This window comes from Cherax quadricarinatus, chromosome 5 (genome assembly GCF_038502225.1).
Source record: "Cherax quadricarinatus isolate ZL_2023a chromosome 5, ASM3850222v1, whole genome shotgun sequence".
In the NCBI taxonomy this organism is placed as follows: Eukaryota; Metazoa; Arthropoda; class Malacostraca; order Decapoda; family Parastacidae; genus Cherax; species Cherax quadricarinatus.
The window spans coordinates 55,701,170-55,726,297 of record NC_091296.1 but is presented as its reverse complement, the minus strand read 5'-3'; the positions used below and the strand labels follow the sequence as shown (position 1 = coordinate 55,726,297).

General features: G+C 37.8%; 1 protein-coding gene across 2 annotated transcripts in view; it reads left to right on the top strand.

Annotated features, from left to right (window-relative positions):
- LOC128685031 (zinc finger protein 678) overlaps positions 1 to 25,128 on the top strand; it is a 37,468-nt gene that overhangs the window by 3,454 nt on the left and 8,886 nt on the right. For both annotated transcript variants that reach the window (XM_053771464.2, XM_070102241.1), the window contains exons 2-11: positions 165 to 284; positions 2,334 to 2,418; positions 4,792 to 5,186; positions 6,164 to 6,249; positions 6,848 to 7,028; positions 8,160 to 8,327; positions 14,204 to 14,412; positions 18,378 to 18,585; positions 19,197 to 19,341; positions 24,438 to 24,594. In XM_053771464.2, the coding sequence (XP_053627439.2) occupies positions 165 to 284; positions 2,334 to 2,418; positions 4,792 to 5,186; positions 6,164 to 6,249; positions 6,848 to 7,028; positions 8,160 to 8,327; positions 14,204 to 14,412; positions 18,378 to 18,585; positions 19,197 to 19,341; positions 24,438 to 24,594 (1,754 nt within the window). The remainder of the gene's footprint in view (positions 1 to 164; positions 285 to 2,333; positions 2,419 to 4,791; positions 5,187 to 6,163; positions 6,250 to 6,847; positions 7,029 to 8,159; positions 8,328 to 14,203; positions 14,413 to 18,377; positions 18,586 to 19,196; positions 19,342 to 24,437; positions 24,595 to 25,128) is intronic.

Genomic DNA, 25,128 nt, shown 5'->3' with positions numbered 1-25,128 from the left:
TTTGCAGGCCTTCTGATGTGTTCCATTTGTTGTGTTCATTTTATTTGCTTGCTTTAATGCTAGTGAAGGCTTCCTGATCCAAGGAATTGGAACTTCACTTGCTTTGTGGGTTTAGTGCTTCCCAAAAATAGACTAATACTAATAAATAATGATCTTATTTATAGGCTGAAGGGGCAGATTTAGTTGAATGCCACAGTATCACATACCATATTCGCGAGGATGATGGACATTGTAGGAGCTCCACCTACCTGCTTATTGTAGAGCAAATGATAGCAAAACTTAAGGTTAGTAATGCCAGGCACTTCTGCCCTATATTCTAGAATAGATTTTGGTGTATTGGTAATTAAATAAAAAAATTTCTTAACCAGGTTTGTTATATTTCTGTATTTTTTATACTATATACTATAAAGAACTTAATGGCTAAGAAATATAAATTCTGAAGCTGAAGAAAAAATATTTAAAAAAAGAATACAGTACACAGTGTGTGGTGCATATTAATGTTAGCTTTGTAAAAGTACAGTAATATTAAAAGTTAAAAAAGGAATGAAAAATTGTTTGTACAGTACTTTGCTACTTTATTTTCTCACAACAGCTGTCTTGCCAAAGTAGGGTAACCCGAAAAAGAGGAGAACTCTGTCATTCACTGAATCAGTGTCTTGTCAGAAGTGCACTAACATCACTATTTATATGACCCTCCAAATTGCAACATCCCCCACCCTTTCTTCAGAGTGTAGGTACTGAATTTCTTACCTCCAGGACTCTGAGTCTAACTAACTGGTTTCACTGAATCCCTTTATAAATGTTACCCTGCTCATACTCCAACAGCACATCAAATCATAAAAAACCTCACTCCTATCTAATACACTACACATTGCCCTCAAACTTGACATCTCTATTGTCTCCAGCCTCCTCATCACTGGTATATTCGTCTGTTTGCCTCCATGGATAATGTGCTTAGTCTCTGCAGCTGCCTCGATGCACCACACTTTTTTACTCCATCTCATCCACATTTTTTAGCCTCATCTTTCATAGAACCATCAGCTAATAAGTCCACTTTCAAATATCTGAATACATTTACTTCCTCCTCACTCCTCCTATCTGATATCCACTATTTCATTGCCTATATTTTTTTGATACTTTCTTCACCTTGCTCCTCCTGTGTTCACTTTGAATTTCCTTCTTTTATACACCCTCCCGGATTTGTTTACCAACCTTTGCAATTGCTCCTTAGAATCTTCCAAAAGAATCATGTCATTGGCAAAAAGCAACTGTGACAACTCCCACTTTGTATTAAATACAGATTCATTATCTTCTAATGCAGACCACTGATACTCTGATCATCTTGTAAGTAAGAAGCTAGTTCTGTACTATAGCATACAGTATTCAGAAAGAGGCCACCACCTACAAAATGCAAACAAAAGTCTCCAGGTTCATTTTGCAGAACACCAGCATAGTCAGGAATGCAACAATAGACATCCCTCTTGTTCCTGCAGCAAATGCAGCACAGACAGTATTAAATGCTCAGGACAAGAGGATACAAGTAATCAAAATTCTAAATTGCATGCACTGTATTTTTAAAAGTGATGAGATAGACATGGTAGCACTATGGATGGCAGCAACATAATCCATATTCTGTATAACTCTGAAAAGAACAAAAGGCACAATAAGGTGACTGGAACAATACACAAATAACTCTCACATAGGAGAGAGAAGCTTTTGATGACATGTCAGTCCAACTTGGGCCAAGTCAGAGCAAAATGTCATCATAAGCTCCTCTCTCTTATGTGTGGGTTATTTGTGTACTGTATAACTCTGGTTTGAAAATACTAGCCAACTGTGGCAGTTGTCCTTGGATCACAGAGTTGTGTAGAATTGTGCATGTTATTACTGTAGTATAATTTTTGGAGAGATAATTTTTTTAATAAGATGTATAAATATGAATATTGAAAAAAAAATGGTCCTTTTTCTACTTTAATTTTGTGCATTAGTCCCTGCAAGGAGAGATTACTTTTGAGGAAGTCAACAGGGAAACCTTCACCCAACTGAAAGTTCTTTTCTTTGACTGTACAGTGCTTGCTCTGTAGTCTTACTTTCACATCACAGTTTACGTAAATAAACAGTTCCTTTTGTTGGTCTTCAAAAGCTATACTTTCCAACAACGTAACAGGAGATGTGAACAGTGATAGAAAATATGAAGACTAAAAATGAGACATCTCTCCCTCTCTGGTTCCAACACCAGTGTTTACAAAAGTTTGTAAGCTAGACAAACAAATCAGTGCTTATATTGAAATGTTTCTTTTTACTCTAATAATAGATTGTTTTTCAAAACCCAGGATATTGTTAAGAACTTGAAGAATAATGTTGACAAGGCACCAAGTTCTACCCCACAAGTTGTTCATACATCAGAATCTTTGTCTGGTAAGTAATCTTCAACTCTTGATGACTGGTGGTGCAGTTCATATTCAAAATACAAAGGGGATTATCCTTTGTATGTTTCATTATATTTTGCTTTAATATGCCATCTTATCCATTTACTTAAATTAACATATCAATATGAAATAGAAATAGGCAATTAACCCTTTCAGGGTCCGTGCCGTAGATCTACGGCTTTACGTTCAGGGTCCAAACCGTAGATCTATACCATGAGCTCAGCTCACTCTGATAAGCTGTGAGCGGTAAATTTGGGCCTAGATATGAGAGAATACATCTATGTGGTATGTGTGCACCACATAAAACAAATCCTGCAGCACACAGTGTATAATGAGAAAAAAAACTGAGACTATGATTTTCGATTAAAACTGCGACTTTCCAGTGTTTTTTCGTATGTTTTTTATAGTTGTATTTGCGATTTCTTGGTCTCATTTGATAGAATGGAAGACATATTACAGAAATAGAGATGATTTTGATTGGTTTTAGCACTGAAAATGGCTTGAAACTGAGCTCAAAGTAGCAGAAATGTTAAATTTTTGCCCATGTTCAAGAGTAAACAAACGACCTCACACGTCTAATACACGCCAGCTGGTGGGTCTGATATACGTTCACAAATGTGGTGATGATATTTATACAATTATTACAATATTGCATAACGGTAAATCTTCTATTTTTTGGTTTGAACAGTCTCGGGCCCCTGACACTTATTGTATTGTCTCTTAACGTGCTAATGACACCCCTGCTTTTCATTGGAGGGATGTTGCATCGTCTGCCAAGTCGTTTGCTTTCGTTGTGAGTGATTTTCGTGTGCAAGTTCGGTACTAGTCCCTCTAGGATTTTCCAGGTGTATATAATCATGGATCTCTCCTGCCTGCATTCCAGGGAATACAGGTTCAGGAACTTCAAGCGCTCCCAGTAATTGAGGTGTTTTATCTCCGTCATGAGCGCCGTGAAGGTTCTCTGTACATTTTCTAGCTCAGCAATTTCACCTGCCTTGAAAGGTGCTATTAATGTGCAGCTATTTCACTAGTATTACTTCTATTCTATCCATTGAGTACAATAAATCGCCCAGTCAACTGTTTCAACTACAAAATAAAGTGATCGGAAATTTGTAATTTGGCCAATTAACACAAAGTTAAAAATATTCCAGTTTCAAAATAGGGTCCAGAATAAACGATGCAGGCATTCCTGGCACTAAACTAACATTTCCTCTGTTCATTAGTTACGTTTTGAGGCTTTACAAATCAATTTCATTTTTATTTTTATTCACATAATGAATTTTTATTCAAACCAAAAAATAGAAGATTTACTCTTATGCAATGTTGTAATAATAATATAAATATCATCACATTTGTGAATGTATATTAGACCCACCAGCTGGCGTGTATTAGACGTGTGAGGTAGTTTGTTTACTCTTGAACATCGACAAAAATTTAACATTTCCGCTATTTGAGCTCGGTTTCAAGCCATTTCCAGTGGTAAAACCAATCAAAATCATCTCTATTTCTGTAATATATCTTCCATTCTATCAAGTGAGACCAGGAAATCGCAAATGCAAATATAAAAAACATACGAAAAAACACTGCAAAGTCGCTGTTTTAATTGAAAATCACGGTCTCAGTTTTTTTCTCTCAGTATACACTGTGTACTGCAGGATTTGTTTTATGTGGTGCACACATACCACATAGATGTATTCTCTCACATCTAGGCCCAAATTTACCACTCGCAGCTTATCAGGGTGAGCTGAGCTCATGGCGTAGATCTACGGTTTGGACCCTGAACGTAAAGCCGTAGATCTACGGCACGGACCCTGAAAGGGTTAATGGTGCTACAACCTCATTAATTGACATTTATTATTTTTCTTACTTTTCACTCTTCTCAGATGAATTTATTTGTGGTACATGCTTGTTTGTTGTTGGTTTGTAAGTTTCTATTTGTTAGGTTCAATTTGGTCAAGGAATGTGAATCATTAGATTATGAGTGATTAGGGAAATATTAACAAATACTTTTATTTTGTCTTTAAATGTTTTTGAGACAAAATATACTGATGTGTGATATGAAAATATTCACAGTGACATTTTCTGTTGAACTAGCAGCAGCTGCATTCACTGCTTGTTTGTTAATGATGAGTAACATCCCCAGGAATGAGATCATTATACGAGTGTTATGTAGTCTTTAAGCAGAGGGGATGGTCCATGGTTTTAAGTACCGTATTACTGTCAGAGAAAGACTCATCAGTGTGATATTATTGTTTCTTTTGCATGTAAATTTCTTCTAGCATTTTTGTTGGTGACTATCAAATACGGTGTAGATTTCTCATATTAAAAAGAAAATATTCTATTATATATTAATACTTTACAGATAATGAAAGCTCTGAAGGGTCCCTGGAAAATTCTGGGGACGGTAATGAGAGCTTGGGAAGTCAAAAGATGTCAAATTCCTCATTTGTCGTGCCTGCAGACATTAAACCCTCACTTGTTAAGCACCCTCCTCTAGATGCTCTGGTGGATGATGCTGATGCATCGGGATTAATCTTGTCGACTAATATTGTAACCTCAACATCGTCTAGTACACTGACAGAGTCGGTTCTACCTTCCTCCTTCTCTAACACATTTTCAACATCATCAGTATCTCAGTCATCGCAAATCAGTGGAATTACAGATCCAACCACAATTCTTACAGCATCATTAAATGTTGGCCAGCACTTATGTGATACAAGCTATGGAGAGCAAGCACAACATTTAAAATGCATCAAGGCAAGTGTTATTTTTTCTGACATCTTTTGTAAGTTAATGCATTTTATAAACACCACAGAGAAATTTGATATTACATTTAGTTTGTGAAGGTAGTAGGTTGGTAGACAGCAACTGCCCAGAGAGGTACTAGCATCCTTCCAAGCGAGTGCGAAACAGAAGCTTGTAATTATTTTACATGATGGTAGGATTGCTAGTGTCTTTTTTCTGTCTCATAAACATGCTTGTTCTTGTTTATTTCCTCTTATCTCCTTGGGGAAGTGGAACAGAATTCTTCCTCCATGAGCCATGCATATCGTAAGAGGTGGCTAAAATGCCAGGAGCAAGGGGCTAGTAACCCCTTCTCCTGTATATATTACTAAATTTAAAAGGAGAAACTTTCCTTTTTCCTTTTGGGCCACCCTGCCTTGGTGGGATATGGCCAGTTTGTTGAAAGGAGGAGATTTAGTTTATATGGGAGGGGCTTGGATGTCCAACAGGCATGTGTGAACTCATTAGATACGAGTGAAGGCAAATGGTTTTTATGATTTGACGTGTTGTTGGAGTGTGAGCAAAGTAACATTTATGAAAGGATTCAGGGAAGCTGGTTAGCCAGACTTAAGTCCTGGAGATGGGAAGTATAATGCCTGCACTCTGAAGAAGGGGTGGAGATATGTTGCAGCTTTCGAAATGTAGTGTAGGCATGCCTTTGGCAAGACAGTGATGGTGTGAGTAATGATGAAAATGTTTCTTCTTTTTTGGGTCACCCTGCCTCAGTGGGGAATGGCCCATGTATTAAAAAAATGTATATGTATATATTTTAGAGAAACATTCATTTTCCTTTTTGGGTCACCCTACCTTGGTGGGATGCAGCCGATTTGTCAAAAAAAAAAAAAAAAAAATTCATTTACCAAAGTGGTCTTAGGAACGGAATTCTGTCGTTAAGTGAGAAGAGGCTGTATATATTTTATATTACTGTGACGTGATCATTTTGTCATCAGTGTGGAGGAGAGTTACCAGTTGATGAGACAGAATATTGCAGCATATCCAACAGTGCCAGTCTTCACACCTGTTCACGCTGCTGCAGGTACCAACCCCCTTTTTTTTTTTCTTCATTATTGCTTGAGAAGATTTTTTTTAACTAAAAATTCCCATTATATTCTTCATAATACAGTGTTCACATATTTTTTGTCTAAAAATCATTTACAGTGCAATACTATTTGTTTCTTTATGTAGTATAAATAATGTATAGTATACTTGTAATAAAACAGGGAGAGGCATCAAAGAAAGACACTGTTATCTAATGTATTTTGGGCAAACTAATCCTAATACTTAAATGTTTATTAAGATTTAATCATAGACTATTTACTAAAGCTCTTCACTATAGCCATATCCCTCACAAAGTAATAGTTATTGTACTGTATTACTTTATTGGAGAGATGTTATTTTATTATTGACAGGTATTATTTAATAATATCTCACTGTTTTAACAGAATTCTTCTTCCGTAAGCCATGTGTGTTCTAAGAGGTGACTAAAATGGTTTCGGAATGGTTTTCACCTTGTAGGGGTTAATTGTTAACTGTGTGTTGTCCATGTCCATGAGAGTATCAAATTTTTCATTGCATTGAGTGCTGAATTACCCTTTGATCTTTGTGCACTAAATTTTAAAATCTCATTTCCTCAGCATTGCAGATGCTGTCTCCAAACGACGAAGAAGAGCAGTGGAAGCAGATGACCCACCAGTTTCTGTTGACTCGACTGAAAGTGAAAATAAGATTTTGGAGACACCTGCTAAAAAACATACATGTGAAAAATGTGGAAGAGTTTTCTCCAAATGGAAGCATCTTTCTATACACTATACAAAGGTTAAAAAAATCATTATGCGTGCTTATTATATTCGGGAGATGATAATGCTCGTCTTGGGTGCAAGTGATTAAATACAACAGCATAAATTTGACATGTTGAGATGCACTAATTTTTTTTTTCATTCACAGTAATGGGTATATTAAATACACAATTTCATTGAATCATGTATTGAACTTGGTACACTGGCCTCTAAGAGGTAAGAAAATTCTTCATATTGTATTGTAAAGTGCAGTTTCTCATTCAGAGTAAATTGATAGAGAAAAGTGCAGTAAACAAACTGAATATATAGTATCGTCTTCCTTAATTTAGAGTACCATATATCTTTGTTGAGAGACTTTTAGATGAACTATAATGTTCAGTAAATAAGTGTTGTCGTCATCATTATCATTGACCCTACTCACTCTTCTAGGGTGAGAGATTACCTGTTAGGATGTTAAGGTATTATTGAAGACATGCACAAGATACTGTTAGGAATTGATAGGACAAACATGAATTGACTGAAAAACAGGAACAGAAGACAAGGGGCATGAATAGAAGTTAGATGCAAATGAATCGTAGATACTAGGAACTGCTGATATAGGCTGAGGGTAGTCAGGAGACAGAACAATTTAGACAAGGTGGTGGAAGCAAACTCCATATATAGCTTTAAGAATAGGTTTGATAGGGCTTACAATGCAAAAAAATTTGAAAAGTAGTTATAGTTAAGAGGCATAGGTAAGTATGTAGAGTTTAACACATACTATTTCCTTTTGCTTTACATATCCACCTTCAGATTCATGCATATGTACTGTCTTCCATATATTCACTTCACAATGAAGACAGTGTTTTAAAATGACTATACATGTGCACATTTAACAAGAAAAAAACAACCTGATCTTAACTTTTGCAATTTGTTTATAGCTGAACCTTTACATGTTAAAAAAGGTTTTAAATGTAGATGTAGTGTATCTAGCAAATGAAAAGTTTAGGGAAGGTTCTGAATGTCTTTTCAAATCTTTGCCATGATTAGTGGCAGAATATTACGTGAACTAAATACTTGTATTCTGTCCTTCTTTTTATGTATTGTAACAGTAAATTTGTTACTCAAATTTAATATGCCACAAAATCATATGTATTTATTTTTGTGACAGGTGCATTTAGATGAAGATGGTCTAGAGGTGGGGAACCCAGAACTCTTTAGCAATAACACACTGCCTCTGTACTGCTGCAAAACATGCAACTTGGCATGTCTTTCCATACATAGGTTCAACACTCACACCTGTCGCCTTCCCACTGATGATGATAATACCACATCCACTGTAAGTTCCCAGTATTTTTATATTCTTCTTTCAACAAACCGGCCGTATCCCACTGAAGCAGGGTGGCCCCAAAAAGAAAAACAAAAGTTTCTCTTTTTAACATTAGTAATGTGTACGAGAAGGGGTTACTAGCACCTTGCTCCTGGCATTTTAGTTGCCTTTCACGAGACACATGGCTTACAGAGGAATAAGTAAGTAAGTAAGTAAGTAAATTTATTCAGGTATACACAATACAGTTACATAGAATTATCATACATAGCAGCATATGTGTAGAGAACCTAGAACAGAGGAATACAGAGGAAGAATTCTGTTCCACTTCCCCATGGAGATTTTTTTTTTTTTTTTTTTTTTTTTTAAAAAAGTAGGCCGTCTCCCACCGAGGCAGGGTGACCCAAAAAAGAAAGAAAATCCCCAAAAAGAAAATACTTTCATCATCATTCAACACTTTCACCACACTCGCACATTATCACTGTTTTTGCAGAGGTGCTCAGAATACAACAGTCTAGAAGCATACACATATAAAGATACATGTGTATGCTTCTAGACTGTTGTATTCTGAGCACCTCTGCAAAAACAGTGATAATGTGCGAGTGTGGTGAAAGTGTTGAATGATGATGAAAGTATTTTCTTTTTGGGGATTTTCTTTCTTTTTTGGGTCACCCTGCCTCGGTGGGAGACGGCCGACTTGTTGAAAAAAAAAAAAAAAAAAAAAAAAAAAAAAAAAAAAAAAAAAAAAAAAAAAAAAAATAATAAAAAAAATCTCCATGGGGAAGTGGAACAGAATTCTTCCTCTGTATTCCTCTGTTCTAGGTTCTCTACACATATGCTGCTATGTATGATAATTCTATGTAACTGTATTGTGTATACCTGAATAAATTTACTTACTTACTTACTTACTTATTCCTCTGTAAGCCATGTGTCTCGTGAAATGGAGATATGAAGAAATAAACAAGAATAAGAACTAGAAAGAAAATAGAAGAAAACTCAGAGGGGTGTGTGTGTATATATATGCTTGTACATGCATGTATAGTGTGACCTAAGTGTAAGTAGAAGTAGCAAGATGTACCTGAAATCTTGCATGTATTTTTTTTTTTTTTTTTTTTTCCCCCCAACAAACCAGCCGTATCCCACCTAGGCAGGGTGGCCCAAAAAGAAAAACAAAAGTTTCTCTTTTCAAATTTAGTAATTTATACAGGAGAAGGGGTTACTAGCCCCTTGCTTCCGGCATTTTAGTCGCCTCTTACAACATGCATGGCTTACGGAGGAAGAATTCTGTTCCACTTCCCCATGGAGATAAGAGGAAATAAACAAGAACAAGAACTAGAAAGAAAATAGCAGAAAACTCAGAGGGGGGTGTATATATATGCTTGTACATGTACATGTATGTGTAGTGTGACCTAAGCGTAAGTAGAAGTAGCAAGACGTACCTGAAATCTTGCATGTTTTCTTTCTTCTTTCAACACACCGGCCGTATCCCACCGAGGCGGGGTGGCCCAAAAGGAAAAACGAAAGTTTCTCCTTTTACATTTAGTAATATATACAGGAGAAGAGGTTACTAGCCCCTTGCTCCTGGCATTTTAGTCGCCTCTTACAACACGCATGGCTTACGGAGGAAGAATTCTGTTCCACTTCCCCATGGAGATATGAAGAAATAAACAAGAATAAGAACTAGAAAGAAAATAGAAGAAAACTCAGAGGGGTGTGTGTGTATATATATGCTTGTACATGTATGTGTAGTGTGACCTAAGTGTAAGTAGAAGTAGCAAGATGCACCTGAAATCTTGCATGTTCATGAGACAGAAAAAAGGACACCAGCAATCCTACCATCATGTAAAACAATTACAGGCTTTAGTTTTACACTCACTTGGCAGGACGGTAGTATGTCCCTGGGCAGTAGCTGTCTACCAACCTACTACCAAGGGTATTTTTATACAAGTGCCCAAATTTGCTTTAATATTTTTCATCATATAAGTTGTTTTTACTTGTTGAAAGTCTGCTCTCTACTAATTTGCAGTGTTAATTTGTCTGTGGCTTACATAATGCTTTGTACTAATCCTGTGGTTATTCATTCCTGGCTATCCAAAAGTCATATATAGTATATATATTAGTAGATAGTAGGTTGGTAGACAGCAACTGCCCAGGGAGGGTGTCAGCAGAAGTGGACGGTTGAGGTTCTGGTACTAAAGTCGATGGTTGTATTGGAGTGTGCATAAATTCTGTAATGGATCTCTGACTACTTGTACCCTGCAGTACATTATAGATTATTCCAGAAACTTGGTACTGCCAGGTTGGAGTCAGTCCATTGATGCAACTAGTTTTTTCATCACCTTTCTTGTGTAGTTACACTTGAGTGACTTAATAACTCCTCGATCCAGTGGTTGTATTAAAGATGTTGTATTTGGAGGTAAAAATACAAATTTTACATGTGAGAATTATCAAGAATAAAGAGAGCCTTGAATGCAAGGTTCTTGCTGTGCAGGTAAAACTTGACTTCAGGAATAAAGTGATGCTTAAACCAGTCAATAAATATTTCCTCTGTCATCTATGCTGACTGGTTTGACCTCCAAATTACTGGTAAGGTGTTTTTATCTACACCTTTCAAAGCACAAGGATTCGTAAAGCGGTAAATAACCATGAGCTTACACTTGAAATCACCTGATGCATTATAGCAAAGGAGGAAGGTGAAGTGATCCTTTGCTGCCTTGAAGCCCGTGCAGCCCTACAGAGGCAGTAGTCTCACCCACAGCCAGGTGGCAGCCTGAGCTAGGAAAATATCCTGTGGGCAACACTTCAAATTTTTCCCCTTCCCTTCCCTCACACCGCACCGTATTAAGTAAATTTTGCAAAGTGTTGTATAAAATTATGCTGCGGTTTTTCAGTAGTGTATTTTTTTTTTTAACAAGTCGGCTGTCTCCCACCGAGGCAGGGTGACCCAAAAAAGAAAGAAAATCCCCAAAAAGAAAATACTTTCATCACCATTCAACACTTTCACCTCACTCACACATAGTCATTGTTTTTGCAGAGATGCTCAGAACACAACAGTTTAGAAGCATATACGCATGAAGATACACAACATATCCCTCCAAACTGCTAATATCCCGAACCCCTCCTTTAGAGTGCAGGCATTGTACTTCCCATCTCCAGGGCTCAAGTCCAGCTATATAAAAATAACTGGTTTCCCTGAATCCCTTCACTAAATATTACCCTGCTCACACTCCAACAGATCGTCAGGTCCCAAATACCATTCGTCTCCATTCACTCCTATTGAACATGCTCATGCATGCCTGCTGGAAGCCCAAGCCCCTCGCCCACAAAACCTCCCTTACCCCTTCCTTCCAACCTTTTCGAGGACGACCCCTACCCCACCTTCCTTTCAATACAGATTTATACGCTCTCCATGTCATTCTACTTTGATCCATTCTCTCTAAATGACCAAACCACCTTAATAACCCCTCTTCAGCCTTCTGACTAATAATTTTTATTAACTCCACACCTTCTCCTAATTTCCACACTCCGAATTTTCTGCATAATATTTACACCACACATTGCCCTTAGACAGGACATCTCCACTGCCTCTAACTGCCTCCATGCTGCTGCATTCACAACCCAAGCTTCACACCCATAGAAGAGTGTTGGTACTACTATACTTTCATACATTCCCTTCTTTGCCTCCATAGATAATGTTTTTTGTCTCCACATATACCTCAATAGGATAGCAGATGAACAAGGAGGCTTTAGGAAAGGTAGGGGGTGTGTGGACCAGGTGTTTACAGTGAAACATATAAGTGAACAGTATTTAGATAAGGCTAAAGAGGTCTTTGTGGCATTTATGGATTTGGAAAAGGCGTATGACAGGGTGGATAGGGGGGCAATGTGGCAGATGTTGCAAGTGTATGGTGTAGGAGGTAGGTTAATGAAAGCAGTGAAGAGTTTTTACAAGGATAGTGAGGCTCAAGTTAGAGTATGTAGGAAAGAGGGAAATTTTTTCCCAGTAAAAGTAGGCCTTAGACAAGGATGTGTGATGTCACCATGGTTGTTTAATATATTTATAGATGGGGTTGTAAGAGAAGTAAATGCGAGGGTCTTGGCAAGAGGCGTGGAGTTAAAAGATAAAGAATCATACACAAAGTGGGAGTTGTCACAGCTGCTCTTTGCTGATGACACTGTGCTCTTGGGAGATTCTGAAGAGAAGTTGCAGAGATTGGTGGATGAATTTGGTAGGGTGTACAAAAGAAGAAAATTAAAGGTGAATACAGGAAAGAGTAAGGTTATGAGGATAACAAAGAGATTAGGTGATGAAAGATTGGATATCAGATTGCAGGGAGAGAGTATGGAGGAGGTGAATGTATTCAGATATTTGGGAGTGGACGTGTCAGCGGATGGGTCTATGAAAGATGAGGTGAATCATAGAATTGATGAGGGAAAAAGAGTGAGTGGTGCACTTAGGAGTCTGTGGAGACAAAGAACTTTGTCCTTGGAGGCAAAGAGGGGAATGTATGAGAGTATAGTTTTACCAACGCTCTTATATGGGTGTGAAGCGTGGGTGATGAATGTTGCAGCGAGGAGAAGGCTGGAGGCAGTGGAGATGTCATGTCTGAGGGCAATGTGTGGTGTGAATATAATGCAGAGAATTCGTAGTTTGGAAGTTAGGAGGAGGTGCGGGATTACCAAAACTGTTGTCCAGAGGGCTGAGGAAGGGTTGTTGAGGTGGTTCGGACATGTAGAGAGAATGGAGCGAAACAGAATGACTTCAAGAGTGTATCAGTCTGTAGTGGAAGGAAGGCGGGGTAGGGGTCGGCCTAGGAAAGGTTCGAGGGAGGGGGTAAAGGAGGTTTTGTGTGCGAGGGGCTTGGACTTCCAGCAGGCATGCATGAGCGTGTTTGATAGGAGTGAATGGAGACAAATGGCTTTTAATACTTGACGTGCTGTTGGAGTGTGAGCAAAGTAACATTTATGAAGGGATTCAGGGAAACCGGCAGGCCGGACTTGAGTCCTGGAGATGGGAAGTACAGTGCCTGCACTCTGAAGGAGGGGTGTTAATGTTGCAGTTTAAAAACTGTAGTGTAAAGCACCCTTCTGGCAAGACAGTGATGGAGTGAATGATGGTGAAAGTTTTTCTTTTTCGGGCCACCCTGCCTTGGTGGGAATCGGCCAGTGTGATAATAAAATATACCTCAATGCACCACTCACCTTTTTTCCCTCTTCAATTCTATGGTTAACCTCATCCTTCATAAATACATCCGCCGACACGTCAATTCCCAAGTATCTGAAAACATTCACTTCTTCCATACTCCTCCTCCCCAATTTGATATCCAAGTTTTCTTTATCTAAATCATTTGATACCCTCATCACCTTACTCTTTTCTGTGTTCACTTTCAACTGTCTACCTTTACACACACTCCCACACTCATCCACTAATCTTTGCAATTTTTCTTTAGAATCTCCCATAAGCACAGTATCATCAGCAAAAAGCAACTGTGTCAATTCCCATTTTGTATTTAATCCCCCATAATTTAATCCAAATAAATCCATGCAATATGAGGATCTACTGTAACTAGAAATTTGGTTGAACGAAGCAGTAAAATTGAATTAAAATAGGATTTATTCAGTGAAATCGCTAATGTGTAAATTATACTCAGACTGCTAACTTTGTGCTGGTGTAATTCCATATTTTTTCCCATTAAATTTTGTACTTTGTGTCATTACCTTCAGAAAAAGCTTCTGTACCATTTCAGAAAAAAAAAAAGTGGATTCTGGGAGCAACATTAATTTCAGGGGTCTGGGCAGTGAAAAGGTTAATTAACATATTCCTAAGATTTTTGTGAATATAAATACTTGTCATTATGAAACATTTTTATATTAATTTTTTGTTTCAGCTTTCAAATAGAATTCTTATTACCAACGTACTCAAACTCCACAAACTTCGTAAGTTTGTGTGCGAGACTTGTGGTGTGGAATATCGGACCTTCAAGCGCATCACCTACCACCTCCCACGGTGCTCCCCAGGGCCTTATCCATGCAATGTGTGTGCAGTACTCTTTAGTACACAAAAGGAACTAAATTACCACAAGAAAAAGTTGCACAAGTATGATTATAGTTTTTTCCTAATGTATTTTGCATAGTTCTTAATATTAAAAAGCAGCTTGTGAGTACAGTAAATTGTAGTTAAATAGCCATTTGCTGTAAGAGTGTTACGTAGTTAGATATGCTATGTATAAATAATTTAGGTGAAATATTCATGTAGCAAAAAAATGTATAGAAAAAGGCCTATTCATGCCTCAGAATTATATATATAGGGCTAAATGACAGTAGTTTGTTGGATTATGTATTGGTAGATAAAAGACTGTTGAGTAGACTTCAGGATGTACATGTTTATAGAGGGGCCACAGATATATCAGATCACTTTCTAGTTGTAGCTACACTGAGAGTAAAAGGTAGATGGAATACAAGGAGAATAGAAGCATCAGGGAAGAGAGAGGTGAAGGTTTATAAACTAAAAGAGGAGGCAGTTAGGGAAAGAAATAAACAGCTATTGGAGGATAGATGGGCTAATGAGAGCATAGGCAATGGGGTCAAAGAGGTATGGGGTAGGTTTAAAAATGTAGTGTTAGAGTGTTCAGCAGAAGTTTGTGGTTACAGGAAAGTGGGTGCGGGAGGGAAGAGGAGCGATTGGTGGAATGATGATGTAAAGAGAGTAGTAAGGGAGAAAAAGTTAGCATATGAGAAGTTTTTACAAAGTAGAAGTGATGCAAGGAGGGAAGAGTATATGGAGAAAAAGAGAGAGGTTAAGAGAGTGGTGAAGCAATGTAAAAAGAGAGCAAATGAGAGAGTGGGTGAGATGTTATCAACAAATTTTGTTGAAAATAAGAAAAAGTTTTGGAGTGAGATTAACAAGTTAAGGAAGCCTAGAGAACAAATGGATTTGTCAGTTAAAAATAGGAGAGGAGAGTTATTAAATGGAGAGTTAGAGGTATTGGGAAGATGGAGGGAATATTTTGAGGAATTGTTAAATGTTGATGAAGATAGGGAAGCTGTGATTTCGTGTATAGGGCAAGGAGGAATAACATCTTGTAGGAGTGAGGAAGAGCCAGTTGTGAGTGTGGGGGAAGTTCGTGAGGCAGTAGGTAAAATGAAAGGGGGTAAGGCAGCCGGGATTGATGGGATAAAGATAGAAATGTTAAAAGCAGGTGGGGATATAGTTTTGGAGTGGTTGGTGCAATTATTTAATAAATGTATGGAAGAGGGTAAGGTACCTAGGGATTGGCAGAGAGCATGCATAGTTCCTTTGTATAAAGGCAAAGGGGACAAAAGAGAGTGCAAAAATTATAGGGGGATAAGTCTGTTGAGTATACCTGGTAAAGTGTATGGTAGAGTTATTATTGAAAGAATTAAAAGTAAGATGGAGAATAGGATAGCAGATGAACAAGGAGGCTTTAGGAAAGGTAGGGGGTGTGTGGACCAGGTGTTTACAGTGAAACATATAAGTGAACAGTATTTAGATAAGGCTAAAGAGGTCTTTGTGGCATTTATGGATTTGGAAAAGGCGTATGACAGGGTGGATAGGGGGGTAATGTGGCAGATGTTGCAGGTGTATGGTGTAGGAGGTAGGTTACTGAAAGCAGTGAAGAGTTTTTACGAGGATAGTGAGGCTCAAGTTAGAGTACATAGGAAAGAGGGAAATTATTTCCCAGTAAAAGTAGGCCTTAGACAAGGATGTGTGATGTCACCGTGGTTGTTTAACCCTTTGACTGTCGCGGCCGTATATATACGTTTGTGAGGTACCGTGTTTGACGTATATATACTCATAAATTCTAGCGGCTTCAAATCAGGCAGGAGAAAGCTAGTAGGCCCACATGTGAGAGAATGGGTCTGTGTGGTCAGTGTGCACCACATAAAAAAAATCCTGGACCACGCAGTGCATAATGAGAAAAAAAAAACTCCGACCGTTTTTTTTAATTAAAATGCCGACTTTGTGGTCTATTTTCGTATAGTATTTGTGGTTGTATACTCGTTTTCATGGTCTCATTTGATAGAATGGAAACTATATTATAGAAATGGAGGTGATTTTGATTAATTTTACTATAAAAAGAACCTGGAAATGGAGCACAAAGTACAGGAAATGTTTGATTTTTGCCGATGTTCAAAAGTAAACAAATGATGTCATTGTCCAATAAATGTCCAAATAGCCATTCTAATACGCAGTCATGAATGGGTTGATGTAATTTTTACAATTATTACAGTATTGCAGTAGTCTGCATAACAGTAAATCTTCTATTTTTTGTTTGAATAAAATTTCAAAATAAAAAGCAAGAGTAATATCACAGGGACCTGGAGACATGACTGATGAACAAAGAAAATCTTAGTTTAGAGCCAGGAATGTCTGCATTGTTCATTCTGGACCTTATTTTGAAATTGTCGTATTTTTTAATTTTCGTGAAATTGGCCAAATTGCAAATTTCTGACCATGTTATTGGGTAGTTGAAATCGGTAAATGGGCAGTTTCTTGTGCTCAATCGATAGAAAAAATAGAGTTCTGAAGAAATAGTTATGAGTTTGGTTGACTGGAATAACGGAATTAGCCGAAAATAGGGCTCAAAGTGGGCGAAATTGCCGATTTTTAAATATTGCCGAAGTCGCTAACTTCGCGAGAGCGTAATTCCGTCAGTTTTCCATCAAATTTCGTTTTTTTGGTGTCTTTACAATCGGGAAAAGATTCTCTATCATTTCATAAGAAAAAATAATTTTTTTTTTTCGAATATTTTGCGACACCAGGAGCAACTTCAGGATTGGGCCCTTCGACAGTCAAAGGGTTAATATATTTATAGATGGGGTTGTAAGAGAAGTAAATGCGAGGGTCTTGACAAGAGGCGTGGAGTTAAAAGATAAAGAATCACACATAAAGTGGGAGTTGTCACAGTTGCTCTTTGCTGATGACACTGTGCTCTTGGGAGATTTTGAAGAGAAGTTGCAGAGATTGGTGGATGAATTTGGTAGGGTGTGTAAAAGAAGAAAATTAAAAGTGAATACAGGAAAGAGTAAGGTTATGAGGATAACAAAAATATTAGGTGATGAAAGATTGGATATCAGATTGGAGGGAGAGAGTATGGAGGAGGTGAATGTATTCAGATATTTGGGAGTGGACATGTCAGCGGATGGGTCTATGAAGGATGAGGTGAATCATAGAATTGATGAGGGGAAAAGGGTGAGTGGTGCACTTAGGAGTCTGTGGAGACAAAGAACTTTGTCCTTGGAAGCAAAGAGGGGAATGTATGAGAGTATAGTTTTACCAACACTCTTATATGGGTGTGAAGCATGGGTGATGAATGTTGCAGCGAGGAGAAGGCTGGAGGCAGTGGAGATGTCATGTCTGAGGGCAATGTGTGGTGTGAATATTATGCAGAGAATTCGTAGTTTGGAAGTTAGGAGGAGGTGCGGGATTACCAAAACTGTTGTCCAGAGAGCTGAGGAAGGGTTGTTGAGGTGGTTCGGACATGTAGAGAGAATGGAGCGAAACAGAATGACTTCAAGAGTGTATCAGTCTGTAGTGGAAGGAAGGCAGGGTAGGGGTCGGCCTAGGAAAGGTTGGAAGGAGGGGGTAAAGGAGGTTTTGTGTGCGAGGGGCTTGGACTTCCAGCAGGCGTGCGTGAGCGTGTTTGATAGGAGTGAATGGAGACGAATGGTTTTTAATACTTGACATGCTGTTGGAGTGTGAGCAAAGTAACATTTATGAAGGGGTTCAGGGAAACCGGCAGGCCGGACTTGAGTCCTGGAGATGGGAAGTACAGTGCCTGCACTCTGAAGGAGGGGTGTTAATGTTGCAGTTTAAAAACTGTAGTGTAAAGCACCCTTCTGGCAAGACAGTGATGGAGTGAATGATGGTGAAAGTTTTTCTTTTTCGGGCCACCCTGCCTTGGTGGGAATCGGCCAGTGTGATAATAAAAAAAAAATAAAGATAAACAAATGGTAACTTCAAAGACTATCATGATGAATAGCCCAGGCTATGTAAGGATAAAATGCCTTCACATTTTAAAATTTTCTCTTTCCTCACAGAGACGAAAAATGTTTTGTGTGTGAAGAATGTGGAAAGACATTCCAGAGAAGGACATCTCTACAGAAGCATGCAATAAATTGGCACGAGTCAAATAGTGCCATGGGTCCGTTCAAGTGTGAACTGTGCCCCAAAAAATTTATTCGTCGAATATATTTAACAAATCATAAACTGAGGATGCATGGACTGGACAAAAAATTTTTGTGTCAGGTATTTCATGTTATTTGTTCATTCCTACTATATGGTCATATGTAGTGCTCACTCTGGTTCTAATTATCTTGTTTCATTGTCATGTATAAAACAAACAAATTAATTTCTTTGCAAAGGTTACAATGTGTGATTTACATTATATAGTGTTGTTAAGTACAAAGAAAGCCACTAATATGCCAGGGTATTTTGGGTTTACACTGCTTAAAACTAGACATGGGTTATAGGGTGGTAGCACCAAACAAATAATATTACAATTAGTACAATTTTAAGTATATACAATGTCCAAAGAAAGTTCTGGACACTTGCATTATATACTAGAGGTGTTCAAGGTAATGTAGTCTTGATTGCACTCCAATAGAATGAAAATGTGATGACAGGGATGCAAAAAATATTTCTGATTTAAAGTTTGGATTTTTAAAATTAAGATAGGTAAATTATGTGGTGTAAAATATGCAAGTAAATACAACAGCATGCTATCGAACATGTTTATGTAACAAGTATAGAAAATTTTATTGAATTAAATTTATTGCTTAATTTTATCCTGAATATATAGCCCTTTATAATGGAACCTTCAGTACACGAATCATAATACATTGACATACATTTTGCAGGTATGTGGTAATAAATTCATGACCCAGAATTCACTTATGGCCCACATGGAAGTCCATAATGATCTTAAACGATTTGAATGCACCTTTTGTAAAAAGAAGTTTAAAAGGAAGGAAAAACTCAAATATCATGAGAGAATACACACAGGTATATGGTTGTTTATTGTATACTAGTCAAATTTTGGTTATATTTCAGAAGTTGGATTTCCTGAATAGTTTCCTCCTTGTAGGTTATTCAGCACAATTATATGTATCTTCCTTACTGTTTTAATATAATACAGTGGAACCTCAAAAATCGAACTTAATCCGTTCCAGGAGCTAGTTCTAAATTCGAAAAGTCTGAAATTCGAAGCAATATTTCTCATAAGAAATAATGGAAATACAATTACTCCGTTCCAGAAACCCAAAAATATTCACAAAAATAATACATTTTTTAGAGATTAATTACAGTTTTACATACACACAAATGCTATAGTCTTTAATTATGTATAGTAATATAAAATAACATTTTTACTTACCTTTATTGAAGATTGGTGGTGATGGCATCTGGAAGATAGGGAGGAGGAGAGAGGGAGTTGGGGTTATTGTTTGGAAGGAGAATCCCCCTCCATGAGGACTTCCGGTATCAAAGCCCTCTCTGGGGTTGCTTCCCTTCTCTGTATTTTAATGCCACTAGGACCAGCTTGAGAGTCATTGGACCCCAGTCTCACAAAATAACTGTCTACAGTCCTCTGTTTCTGTCTCACAAAATAACTATCCACAGTCGTCTGTTTCTGTCTCACAAAATAACTGTCCACAATCGTCTGTTTCTGTCTCACAAAATAACTTCACAGTCGTCTGTTTCTGTCTCACAAAATAACTGTCCACAATCGTCTGTTTCTGTCTCACAAAATAACTGTCCACAGTCGTCTGTTTCTGTCTCACAAAATAACTTCACAGTCGTCTGTTTGTCTCACAAAATAACTGTCCACAGTCCTCTGTACATCCTGGCAAGCTCAACAAGTCTCGCACCACTCTCATACTTCTGTATTATTTCCTTCTTCACATCTATGGTGTTTCTCACTTTCTTTAACACAGGGGTACCGCTAGCAAGTTTCTTTGGGCCCATGGCAGCTTATTTCACAGTACTAAACACAACAAAATAATCGTAAAATGTGTGAATGAGATCGCAGGTCAGTGCTCATTCAAGCATAAACAAAGCTAGACTGCTCACGGCGCCTGCGCGGGGACGCGGACAGAGCGGGCCAGCGGACAGGTCCCATACCCGGCGGTCCGAAATTTGAAACGGCGTTTGATTTTTGGTACAGTTTGTCCGAAAAAATGGTCTTATTTTCGAAACTTTCGATATTTGGTACGTTCAATTTTCAAGGTTCCACTGTAAATGGTTATATAATTTGTAACACTGGTCTGCATGATTTTTTTTATTGACTCTAGGGTATCTTTTTCAGTATATATATGGAAAATAGTGATTCATTGTGTTTTTTATTCATCTGTATCACGTCAGGTTGTCAAGTTATGCGGAAACGTTACTTTTCTCTTTTCGTATAACATAAGTAAATGAGAAAGTGGTATATTACCAATTAAAATGCTTACCGTATATTGACTTAAATGTTAAATCTAATATCTTTCTTCTTTATTTTCAGATTATTAATATGTCTAGAGGCTGCATAAATTCACCAGACATATTTTGCTATGTCTGCAGGCAATTTACCCCTTCAGATTCTTGAAGCAACATTACTCCTTTATTGAAGCACTGCTATTTTGCTTATTTTGGCTGCAAACTTGGAGACCAGGACAAACCATTTGCACCACACAAAGCTTGCAAGAGTTGCATCAGAAAGCTCCAAATGTGGTCAGTTGGAAAACTTAAATGTATGCCCTTTGGAGCATCAATGGTATGGCGGGAGCAGATGAACCACCATGATGACTGCTACTTTTGTATGATTAAAGTAGCTGGATTCAACAAAAAGACTAAAGATTGCATAGTGTACCCAAGTATTCCTTCAGCAATAAGGCCTGAAGATATTCCTGTACCTCTACCACCTGTTACATGGCAAATTTCATCAGTCTGATACCAGTGATTGTAAGGAGATGGAAGTAGACTATGAACCACCAACAAATGATGATCCCAAACCCTTTAACCAAGTTGAGCTCAGTGACTTCCAAAAGAAAGTGCACAGTTACTTGGCTCTAGACTGAAGAAACACAGTCTTCTAGCTCCTGGAACAAAATTCTCTTGATACCATCATCGTGAAGAAGAATTCACTCAGTTCTTTGACAAAGAGGAATCTTTAGTTTTCTGCTCAAATATTTCTGGCGTTATTGAACACATGGGGATGTCATACAAAGCAGATGAATGGAGACTCTTCATTGATTCTTCTAAAAGAAGTTTAAAGACTGTACTTCTCTACAATGGCAACACAGTTGCATCTGTGCCAATTGGCCATAGTGTCAAAATGTCAGAAACTTAGGCAGATATGAAGACACTAATATCTGCAATCAAGTACCAGAACCACAATTTTCTCATTTGTAGTTCAAAAGCTATTGCTCTCCTACTACGTCTTCAAGGTGGATACACCAAGTATCCCTGTGTTCTGTGTCTTTGGGATAGTAGGGCAGACAGCCAGCACTATGAACAAAAAGATTGGCCACCAAGAACCAGCTTCTTACCCGGAAATCACAACATAAAAACTGTGCCACTAGTTGACCCCAAGAAAATTATGCTGCCACCATTCCACATAAAATTAGGGCTTATGAAAAATTTTGTGATGGCCTTGAACAAGGATGGAACTGCTTTCAAGTACCTGGAGTCAAAGTTTCCTCGTATAAGTGAAGGCAAGCTAAAGGCAGGAATCGTTGTTGGCCCTCAGATTCGGGAATTGATGAAGGACAAGCATTTTGATGTAGTAGGTTGGTAGACAGCAACCACCCAGGGAGGTACCACCATCCTGCCAAGTGAGTGTAATATAAAAGCCTGTAATTGTTTTACATGATGGCAGGATTGCTGGTGCCTGTTTTCTGTCTCATAAACGTGAAAGATTTCAGGTACATCTTGTTACTTATACTTAGGTCACACTGCACATACAATACACATTTCTGTATACACACACTTCTGAGTTTTCTTTGAGTTTTCTTATTGCTTTTCCTTTTATATCCATGGGGAAGTGGAATAAGAATCTTTCTTCCGTAAGCCGTGTGTGTTTAAAAGTCAACTAATATGCTGGGAACAATGGGCTAGTAACCCCTTTTCACATATAGCCTACTAAAAAGTAAAAGAAAACCATCAAAGTGGGATGTTTGAATGTGCATGGATGTTGTGCGAATGATAAGAAAGAGACAATTGTTTATGTTATGAATGAGAAGAAGCTGGATGTCCTGGCTTTAAAGGAGGGGTTAGGGATATTGGCAGTTTGGAGGGGTGTGTATTAGGACGGTGTATATATAATTGGGGCCCTGATATTGTAATTATTTCAGGTCATTTTTTATATTGTATCTTTATATATGCTTCTAAACTGTATCTGGGCACCTCTGCAAAAACAGTGATTATGTATGAGTGAGGTGAAAGTGTTGAATGGTGATGAAAGTATTTTCATTTTGGGGATTTTCTTCCTTTTTGGGTCACCCTTTCTAGGTGGGAGACAGCCGACTTGTTGAAAAAAAAAAAAACATTTGATTTGATTCATGTTGATTTGGAATTCGTATGTTCTTAAAACTAACATAATGTGCTTTTCCATGATTACTTGCCTAATTTTAATAAATTAACAATTTATTAAAAATTCATATTTTTATCATTAATTTGTATTTTATTCAAAATCTATATGTGATAGAGCAAAATGGTTTAGATATTTACAATCAGCAGCCCAAGAATATGTAAAATTGCAACCATGAATAAAAATAAAAATTAAAATCATTCTAAATGCAGACCAGTGTAATTTTTAGTGTATTTTCCTTCAGTTTCAGCTCTATTCCATGGATAATTTTTCAGCACAATGATAAATCTTGAATTTTATAGTGTAACGTTTTAAAGTGTTTTACTTAATTAAATACTGATAATGAACCTGTATGAATACAGTGGACCCCCGCCCAACGGCGGCATCAAGTAACAGCAAATTCATCTAACAGTGCTCTTTGACATAAAAAAAAATGGCTCTACCAACGGCGAAAAACTCATCTAACAGCTTTCAGCCTGAGCGGGCCTAGCCACTCCAAGAGTCAGTGTGCCACATGTACCTGCAATATATTTTGTATTATTCCAGTGTTTTTAGTGCTTGTAACTGCTAAATAAGCCACCATGGGCCCCAAGAAAGCTTCTAGTGCCAAGCCTGTGGTTAAAAGGGTGAGAATTACGATGGAAATGAAGAAAGAGATTATTGAAAAGTACGAAAGTGGAGTGCGTATGTCCGAGTTTGAAAGGCTGTACAACAAATCCCATTCAACCATCAGTACTGTCTTGGACCTGCAAGAGCCTCAGGTGCAACAGCAACAGATCACATCTCGGGAATGTTCTTCAAAGCAGGAGGAAGAGATGAAGGAAGATGACTTCGTCAAGGATTAGGGAAATGTGTACAATGTTTACAAAGGTGCAAGCATTTATCGATGAATTTTATCCTGTTACAGCTGTTGCAAGCCATATTGGCAACATGTACAATGACACCCTTGTGTCCCATTTTAGGGAAATCCTAAGGGCACGTGAGAAACACAGCTCTTTGAGCAGATTTTTGGTGCAACAGGGGTCCAGTGACTCAAGCTGGCCCTAGTGGCATTAAAAAACCAAGGGAGGTAACCCCACCAAAGGACTTAGTACTTGAAGTCTTTATGGAAGGGGATTCCTCTTCCAAACAATAGAACACCTGCATCATCTGCCCTCCTACCATCTCATCACTCATCAGCAACTCCACAATAAAGGTAAGTGGCATTTAATTATTGTTTATTTTGCATGCCCCATTCGTTTTTGTGTAGGGAAATGTATATTTCATGTAAAAAAAAATTATTTTGTTTAATACTTTTGGGTGTCTGGAACAGATTAATTCTATTTCCATTATTTCTCATGGGGAAAATGAATTTGACTAACAGCAAATTCGACTAACAGCTAGCTTTCTGGAACGGATTAATGCCGTTGGTCAAGGGTCCACTGTACTTCTATTTTTCCCCATGTGCTTTTTTGTGTTTTTCCTATATGCTTTTTTTATATGTGCTTCAAACTTGATTGTTATTCTAACTTCAGATTTTTCTTCACTTATACAGGTGAGAGACCATTCCAGTGCCAATTGTGTGTTCGTGGCTTTGTCAGCAAGACAAAGTTAGACGAGCATGTGAGTCGTCATCGAGGAGACCGACGTTACCGTTGTTCTTACTGTACAAAAACATATGCAGGAGCCTGGGATTTAAAGCAACATGTTAGGTGAGGAAGGAAAAAATGCAGCATTGTTGTCATTAAGCACTTCACTGACCACATCTCATAGTACTACAGCTTTGAGGCCACTGGTCGTACTGTACCTTAATACATATATGTATACTAAACTATGAGCTCAGCTCACTCAGATAAGCTGTGAGCAGTGAATTTGGGCCTAGATATGAAAGAAGGGGTCTATGCAGTAAGTGTGCACCATATAAAAAAGATCCTGCAGTACTCGGTGCATAATGAGAAGAAAAAACTGTGACTGTGTTACTGGGTTACAACAGTGGTGTATTTTCATATGATTATTATGGTTGTATTCTCAGTTTCTTGGTCTCATTTGGCAGAATGGAAGATATATTACAGAAATAGAGATGATTTTGATTGGTTTTAGGACTGAAAATAGCTTGAAATTGAGCTCAAAGTAGCAGAAATGTTCGATTTTGGCTGATATTCAAGAGTAAACAAATCTCACTCGTCCATTACACATCCAACTGGTGGGTCTAATATGCATTCATGAATGCGCTGATATAATTTATA